Source organism: Octopus bimaculoides, chromosome 3 (genome assembly GCF_046866305.1).
Source record: "Octopus bimaculoides isolate indiv1 chromosome 3, ASM4686630v1, whole genome shotgun sequence".
NCBI classification, from domain to species: domain Eukaryota; kingdom Metazoa; phylum Mollusca; class Cephalopoda; order Octopoda; family Octopodidae; genus Octopus; species Octopus bimaculoides.
In genome coordinates this window covers 114878371-114887945 of record NC_142930.1, presented here as the reverse complement: position 1 = coordinate 114887945, position 9575 = coordinate 114878371, and the positions used below count along the sequence as shown (strand labels likewise).

General features: G+C 35.3%; 1 protein-coding gene across 1 annotated transcript in view; it reads left to right on the top strand.

Moving 5' to 3' along the window:
* Nucleotides 1-2586: 2586 nt before the first annotated feature.
* The window catches only part of LOC106873186 (uncharacterized), a 32078-nt gene continuing 25089 nt past the window's right edge, over nucleotides 2587-9575 (top strand). The window contains exons 1-3 of the mRNA XM_089348401.1: nucleotides 2587-2977; nucleotides 3764-3854; nucleotides 8642-8732. Of these exons, the coding sequence (XP_089204527.1) occupies nucleotides 2587-2977; nucleotides 3764-3854; nucleotides 8642-8732 (573 nt within the window). The remainder of the gene's footprint in view (nucleotides 2978-3763; nucleotides 3855-8641; nucleotides 8733-9575) is intronic.

Below are 9575 nucleotides of genomic sequence, written 5' to 3'. Positions count from 1 at the left end.
ATTTGATGGAAGGGTGAAGTGTGTTTAGTATATTGTTAAATACATTTAGATCTTCAGTCAATTTTTCCCAAAAAATGAAACAATCATCCAGGAAGCGTTTCCATTTCTTAATGATATGTTGTTTGTATTCTTGGTCAAAGGTTTTTTCCACTTCCTCATAGAGCTTTTCTTCTAAGTAACCCATAACTAAGTTTGCATATGAGGGCGCAAATCGCGTACCCATAGCCGTGCCCTTTACTTGCCGATATGTTTTGTTGTCAAATTTAAAAGTATTTTCCTCTAGCACTAGACGTGTGGCCTTGGTGATGAAGTCAGTTTTGAAGAGGTCATTTACCCATTCTCTATGTTTTTCAACCCAGTGTTTGATTGCTTCTAGGCCTAAACTTTGAGGTATATTCGTATAGAGATTAGTAACATCAAAACTTGCTAGCATAGTACCTTCTGCAACAGTGGGGGGAATGTGTTGGATGAAATCTATGCCATCCCGTACATAGCTAGGTATTAATGGGCACAAAGGTTTTAAGATTATATCAAGAAAATGACTTAGCTGTTGTGTTGGAGCTTGAGGTCCAGCAACTATTGGCCTTAGTTTGAGGTCAGCAGGTTTTAGTAATTTTATGTATTCGTTCTTCTGCTTATTTATGGCATTTTGTATTTCGGAGCTTTTGTGGGTTTTAGGCAATCCGTAAAAATTGCTCTCTTTGATAACAGAGTTGCATATATACTCTTTTTCCTTGTCAGTGAAAGAGTCTTGGAATTCATTTATTAGCCTTCTGATTTTACTTAGTATTGTTTTTTCTGAGTGCCTAGTTTCTTCCTTGTAGTAAGTTTCATTTGTTAACATTTCCAATATTTTGTCTTTATAATAGTCCTTGTCCATGATAACTATTGTCCCTCCCTTGTCGGCTTCTTTTAGGATGATTGTGTTGTCATTTTTTAGTGTACGTAAGGCTTTCTTTTCGTTTTCACAGAGGTTTTTACATCTCTGGGTATTTAGGGGAAATTTTAAGATTGTGTCTATATACGCATCCAAATATTTGTCCTTTCTCTTGTAGGGAGTGAAGTGGGATTTCTTTCGGACTGTTGATTCATCATTTAAGTCTTTCTCATTGAAGAATTCTAAAAGTCGGAGGTGACGGTTGCAGTGTTTAATATCAGATTTCAGTTCAATGAGGTTGGGTGTGGGTGTCGGGGTAAACTTTAGACCTTTTAATAGGAGGTTGATCTCATCGTTGTTGAGGTTCCGATTTGATAAATTTATGATTTTCGGGTCTATATGTTGTGTGTGGTTAATTAACTCTGGTGTATTATCGGGTCCGGTGCGTGGTTTTGGTATTTCCTCCCTAAAGAAGGAATTGTGTTTCCACGTCTTCGTTGTCTTGTCTGGGTGTTCTGATTTCCATGTAGGTAAGAGGATGGTTCGTGTCTTTTATACCAATTCCGTTGGTTAAAAGTTTCGTTATTTTCTTCCCATCCTTCTATATATATATATATATATATATATATATATATATATACACACATACATATACATGTACACATACATACATATACATACATACACATACCGACAATATATACATGCACATAAATATATAGAGACATATCTTCATATCAAGATAAATATATACCTCATAACATATATACGCGAACAATTTTAAAAAGCTGTCTGGTGTATATATTAAAATAAAGAAATTTTACAATAATTTGATGTAACATAATTAAATGCGTGAGTAAACAATAGAAATAAACCTTGGCAAAGCTTAAATTTTTAAAACAGTCAAAGGCTTTCTTAAAAGTGAAGTCGAAATATTCACTAGCATTGTAAAGCAAAATAACTTAATGTGTAAAGTCAAATTCAAATGCGACAGTCAAAATTTTCCGAAAGTCAAAACATTTTACCCATACAGTATTTTATCGGTTGACATTCTAAACCTTGCAGTGTGCCTGCAGGAATTTAAGAATTTGCGTCTCTGGTTCAAAGCACGTTTATCCTAGAACAGGATGAAGAACTTTTCTGCGAGGCAAAGATTACATTTCATAAGTCTTTTATAAGCTCCATGTTTGTATGATGATGCTTCTTCTAGAATTTCCCAGGTTACATTGAAAGGATGGGTGTCATTCTCTTTCAATTCCTAGACATGCTTTGCAAGACTAGTTGCTGTCCTATTCTTGGGGTATCGGAAATAATTTTGGTGGGAATAGAATCGAGTCTTGAATGAATTTTCCAAAGCACCTGTGTATGTTTTATATTCTTGTGATCCATCTACTTGCACTTTAGCTCGATAAGCAATTCCTTTTTCAATACATTTACCTTCCAATGGACAGTAAGTGTTATCATTAAAGTTACAGTTCTTCAGATTAAATTTGCCATTGTAGTTGTTTGTAATAATTTTCGTGTTATGCTGGAAAGTGGACATTAAACAATGATGATGATGAAGTCATCTCATCAAGCACTTCGAGTATTGTGTTAAGTCAAAAGTTTTACAATATTTTGGTAACTTATTTGCTTGATATAGTGGTAAACAGTCAACGGCATTGGAAAGCATAAAGATTAAAGCTGTGGTAGAGAAAACGTTAGCTGACATGGAGGATTGGAAACCATCTGAATATTGGGAAAGAGCTATCTCTATCGTGATTAGTTGTGTTGGGTATCAAAATGCTGTTATCATAATTGTTGCTCAATACTCAGTGAACACTGCAAAAGATGTAAGAGATGACATGAACAGCTGCAATGGAGACTATGAAGCTGTGACCAGCTGGAAGGGACATGGCATGCATTCTGACTGCATTGCGTGCCAGAATTCAACCAACAACTGCAGAATGGGGCTTTTGGCTCAATTCAGATGGCTACATGAAGCTGCTGGAGACTGTGCTCAAACCATGGCTGGAGAGGGCTGCTGGCAGAAGGCCAGCCATATGTATGGTTGCAGGATTCAGCCCCTTGCCATACTCCTGGAAAGAGTCAAAAGTGGTTGTCAGAGAATTTCTACAACTTCACCAGCCCCATCTTCTGGCCTCCTGATTCCCCTGACTGTAATCCCATGGATTACTATGTATGGAGTGTAGTTGAGAAAGATATCTGCTTTGCTTGCAACAACAAGGCTAAGCTGGTGGCTAAAATCAAAGAGGTGTTCAATGATCTTCCGAGGGACACAGTGAGGAACAGATGTGCCAGGTTCAGGTGCCCTCTTGAGGACAGCTACTTTAAGTAAACTGTTATCACACCTGGTTTGCCCCTTTCAGGAAATATGTCATCAAAGTGAGAAAATCTCTTTTCAGACAAATTTGAAGATCCAGTGTATTGAGTTCTTAACTTTAAAATATTTTAATTCTTTTTCTTTCTATAAAAAATAAAATCCTTGATTTTTTTCTTGTGATCTTATATTTTCTTTTCCTTCAATACAAACTTTCAAATTTAGCCCAAACACCCTGCGTGTGTGTTTCATGATGACAATGATGACAGACAAATATGTATGCATAAATATATGTGTGAATATATATATATGTGTGTGAGATGGGCTTTCAGTTTCCAGCTACCAAATTCTCATACAAAGCTTTGATTGGCCCGGCACTGCAATAGAAGATTCATACCCTAGGTACCACACAGTAGAACTGAACCCAATACCTGATAGTTGGGATAGTGAATTTCTTAACCATACAGCTATGCTTGCCACACACAGACCTAGTTGAGCATGCGTTATGAGTGTAATTATATGTGCATAAAGCAATTTTTTATTCATAATTCTTCACTTTTCTGTAGATTCTGGTTTGAAAATTCTCCGCCAATTCAAGATTGTCCATCGTGATATTAAACCAAGCAACATTTTACGAACTATTAATGTCAATGGAAGGTAACTGCTATTTTCTTACATAAAGATTCAAACCTCTTTTGAGTATTATGTTTTTTCCAATCAATTTGTTTGTTATATGAGTGTGTTTCTGTGCACATTTTGTTTTATGTGTGTGTGTGTGTATATATCTATATATATGTGAATAAAATTTTTTTAAAAATATATATGTATACAAAGAAAGGGTTTTGTATGATCGTGTATAGAGGAATATATTATTTAAAAGAGTTCCAACTCTGTTTTTTATGTTTTATATATATTCTTATAAAATTAATGTGGGATATAGAATATGGGATATATAATATAATATAAATAGTAAAATGAAATGAAGTATTGAATGTCTTATTGAATATATGAAATATTGAGTTTTAAATATAGAGAATTAAATATATAAAGGCTAGTATATACTTTCATGCCTATTGGCATTCATCAAGGCCCCGTCTGACAGACTGTAACAGACTGGCTGTTCTTTTGTCTTTTATACCTATTACTTTGGACAGCAGCAGTAGATGTTTGGCTATTTTTAGAAATGATGCCAAATTTATTTTTAGAAATGATGACATTTGAGAGATTCTTTTGTGTTTTAGTTATAGGGATAAGATTTTTAAACCTCAAGTAAGATAAATTTAATCATTGTTTGTTAAGAGTGGGTTTGAATTTCTTAATAAAGTCCTTTTCTTTACGTTTCCTCTCAATTTCATTCAGGTTGTAAAAGTTTATGGAATGGAAATATCATATATATATATATATATATATATAAAAATATAAATAAAAAAATAAAAAAGGGGTTTGTATGATAGGGTATAGAGGAATATATTATTTAAAAGAGTTCCAACTCTGTCTGTTTTTTATGTTTTATTTATATTCTTATAAAATTAATGTGGGATAAAGAATATGGAATATATAATATAAATAGTAAAATGAAATGAAGTATTGAATGTCATATTGAATATATGAAATATTGAGTATTAAATATATCTAGGGGTAGGGACTAGTATACTTTCCTGCTTCATAGCAGTCAACAAGGTCCCATCTGACAGATGTACTGTAGTTGACTGGCTGTCCTTTTGTCTTTTATACACATTCCTTTGGACAGCAGCAGTAGGTGTTTGGCTATTTTTAGAGATGATGCCAAACCATTTTTCAATGTTTATTTTTAGAAATGATGACATTTGAGAGATTTTTTGTGTTTTAGTTATAGGAATAAGATTTTTAAACCCCAAGTATATGATTGACCGTTGACTGAACACTATTCAATTTTTTTTCTCCGTGTTTTTCTCCTTGTCTCCGTATTCTTTCTGTTGAAGAGCATAGCTCGAAACGTCAAAGACTTTCCGTATTCCCGAGCGTCATACTAATACATCCTTTTGTTATTTACACCACCTGTCCTCGTCTGTTGTTTTTTCATACATTCTCCCATATATATATATATATATATATATATATATATATATAGATATATATATATGTATATCATCATCCTCATCATCATCATCATCATCATCATTTAATGTCCTCTCTCCATACTGGCATGAGTTAGACAGTTTAACTGGAGCTGATGAGCCAGAGAGCTGCTCCAGGTTCTAGTCTGATTTGGCATGGTTTCTACATTTGGATGCCCTTATCATCATTTGACATCCTTGTTCCATGCTGGTATGGATTGAATGGTTTGACAAGAGTTATGTGTGTGTTCATTGGATGATCTGAAGTGATAATTGGTCAGTGGTGATGAATGAAAATGTGTTTCCAGGGCTGCGTGAAGAACTAACTGACAACACCTGTGAACATTTAACAGAAGATTTTTATTATTGCACATAGTCACATTGTGTTGTTTTTTTTTACAAATAACAACAGTAATGGTTACATACTGGGAGAGATATACAATATACTGCTTTGAGTTAATGGCAAGCTTACTGACACAGCAACGTGTGACTGGCTCAACATAACTGGAAGCAATTGTGCTATATCCATGTCAATGGAGATTTCTGTCATCTATCTGCTATCAGTCTTAACAGTCCTCCAGGGTCATCTGACTGTGACAAAAATGGAGATACATTGCATGGCTGCCTCAGCATTCTGAAATTACCACCAAAAGCAGCCTTTTTTAGGGCACAAGAAAAAGATTTGGAAGACTGTATCACATGATAGTTTAACACTGATTGGTTGCTTAACAGACTGCTCATGTGAAACTGTTATGGTTTTCACATGATGTCTAACTGGTTACCTCAAGGTTTAGTTTCAAATCACTGCTACAAGATCCAGTGGGTTGAGGGACTATTTCTTGTTCCAGTGTCTGCTTTAGCATAATTTAAAGGCAGGATGCGCTTCCTCAAGTCAACCACTTTACAGTGTGTACTGGGTACTTTTGTTGTGCTACCAGCACTAGGGAGGTTGCCGTGCAGTTTGTAAGCCTATGAAGCCCAAGGGGAGGGACTTTGTGCTAGAAGATGTGGGTTAAAAGCTGAGAGATAAGGATAGGGCAGGGCAGGCTCTTGTTGTAAGGGAGCTACATGGCTACTCTCATTTAGAAGAGAGTGAAAAAGAAATCAGTTGTAGCTGTGAAGAGATAAATAACCCTTTCTACTATAGGCACAAGGCCTAAAATTTTGGGGGAGAGGGCCAGTCGATTAGACTGACCCCAGTATGCAACTGGTACTTAATTTATTGACCCTGAAAGGATGAAAGGCAAAGTCAACCTCAGTAGAATTTGAACTCAGAGCGTAAGGACAGATGAAATACTACTAAGCATTTCGCCCGCCTTTGAAGAGATAAATAAGGGCGTTGAGATGCTCAGGTAGCACCTCACGGTATGTGTATATGTATGCATGTATGTATATAAGTATAGTTTTGCTGCGAGACATTCACCTAAATTTTTGTTTCATAGCTTATACATATTCTAAAGTATATATGTATGCATGAAATGTATGTGTGTATAGTTTTATTGCTGTTTAAAATGTGCATAAACTATACATAAAAAAAATTTAGATGAATAGTTTCCCAAAATAGCCTTAAAGGTGAGATCAAGGCCTATCTTGGATTGCTTTCAACTAAAAACAAAAATGCATCAAACTTTATTAGCTATTGCAGAATATAAAATGAGACGATTACATGTGTGTGTGTTTGTGTCAGTGTGTGTCTTTTATCATCTCATTTATTTGAAATTCTGAATTCATTACTCTGTGCATGAGAATCTTTTCTAAAGATAGGCAGGAAAACTGGTAGGTTATGTGTCTCAGCTGATTTTGTTCTCATCGCCACCGGTATTTTGGTGAGACATTCATGTTAATTTTGAATTTATAACTGATTCTATTTCATTGCCCATTATAAAGTTTTCTTACTTTCATTGTTATTTATGTAAACAACAACAAAATGATTCAGTATATTACGGTAGATCCCCTGTGAACTCTCAGAGGAAAATAAAATAAATATAAAAGTAATCCAACCTTTTCCTTTTTTTGAAATCAAAGTTTTTGTGTATGTTACTTTCGATTTTTAATTCTCATACTTGAAAGGTACATGTTGTCTGACACTACACTTTTTCATGTACTTACATATACACACATCATAGTGGCCCATATATACTTACACAAAGACAATTACACACATGCAAATATAATTGAGTTTTTTAAGCACAGGAGTGGCTGTGTGGTAAGTAGCTTGCTTACCAACCACATGGTTCCGAGTTCATTCCCACTGCGCGGTACCTTGGGCAGGTGTCTTCTACTATAGCCTCGGGCTGACCCAAGCCTTGTGAGTGGATTTGGTAGACGGAAACTGAAATCAGTGTGTCTGTGTGTTCCCAATTTCTTGACAACTGGTGCTGGCTTCCTTATGTCCACGCAACTTGATCTGGCAAAAGAAACTGATATAAGTACCAGACTTAGAAAATAAGAACCACATTTTCTGACATACAAGTTAAATTTTTCAAACCAAAATTCACAGTGAAAAATGGTAAGTCATCTTATACACCAAGACAACTTTAAAGGGCCCAAGATTCCATGTGAAATGCAGCAGCATTTGGAAAGATAGTGACAATGTTTGAATGTTTACACTATATGTTTACACTATATGCTACATTGACTTTTATACTGGAAAACACAGTATGGAGTTTGATCAATTTGACTAAACCCTTCAAGGTAATGCCCCAGCATGGCCATGGTCCAATGACTAAAACAAGTAAAATATGAGCATTTCATTAACTTGATGTCTTTCTGTCTCCTAATGAACCCTAGCTATGAAAGATGCTGTCTTTCTCATTTTCTCAAAGTAGACCCAGGATGACATTGATGCATCTACTGCAGACAGCTTCTTAAAACTGAGAAGCATTTTACAGATTGGTAACTATTCCTTGTAATATGAAGTAGATTAATGAAAAATACCAGAAAGAAAAAGATACAGCAAATGTGAATTCCTCATCTGTGAGCAACAAGTCTTTTATCTTTTACCTCTTACCTGTTTCAGTCATTGGACTGCAGCTATGCTGGGACAAACGCCTTGAAGTCTTTTAGTCAAACAAACTCAGACAAACACACACACACACATAAGACAAGCTTCCACACAGTTTCCATCTATCGAATTCACTCACAAAGCATTGCCTGGCCCAAGCTATAATGGAAGACACTTGCCTAAGGTGCTATGCAATGGGATGGGACCTGAAAGCTTACAGTTGCAAAACTAGTTTCTTAACCACACAGCCATGCCTGAACCTATACTTTATCTATTTATTCATCTTAACTCTTCTAAATTTGAAATAAACCACATTATTTATGTATCATCTTTTTATTTTATAGGGAAATATATAAGCTTTCAGATTTTGGTACTGCTAAAATAATGGAAGAAGAAACTGAACTTTACTCTATTGTTGGAACTGAAGAATATTTGGTAAGAATAATTTCATCTTTTATTATTGAGATGTTTTTTTTTATCTTGGATCTCTCCTAAATGCTATTTTTTGTTATATGTCTGAAAACATTATATAAAAAGCACCCATCCTAGCACTATGTAAAAAGAACCCATCTAAGCGCCATGTAAAAAGCACCCAGTATGCTCTGAAAAGTGATTGGCATTAGGAAGAGCATCCAGCCATAGGAACCATGCCAAAGCAGACAGTTGGAGCCAGGTGCAGCTCTCTGGCTTGCCAGTTCATGTCAAACCATTCAACCCATGCTGGCATGGGTTGAATGGCTTGAAGGATTCTATCCAAAATGATAGATATTCCACTCCCCACCACCTTTCACTGTATTTTTTCCATTGTTTTTACAAAATCTTAATAGCCTGGATCAGGAGCTATTATTGTTGTTAACTTGGGTTTCTCTCAAAACAAAACTAATTATTATGAATCTTTTTTGGAACAGTGGATCTTGAAGTACATAAAGCAATAAATAATTCTTTCTACTGCAGGCACAAGGCCTGAAAGTTTGGGGACAGGAGCTAGATGATTTCATCAGCCCCCATTATGTGAAAAGTACTTATTTTATTGACCCCTGCCAAAAAAATGAAAAGCAAAGCTGACCTCTCAGAATTTCAGTTCAGAACATGAAGCTGGAAGAAATGCTGCAAAGCATTTTGTCTGGCATGCCAGTTCATCACTTCTCATAAAGCTATAAGTAGTATGTAAATATTGGGCTAAAAATATCCAAATGGAAAAAAACAATGTCACGTTCTCTGGAAGTTTAAAATTCTTATGACATCAGCATTTTATGCTATTAATTTCATTGTGCATAG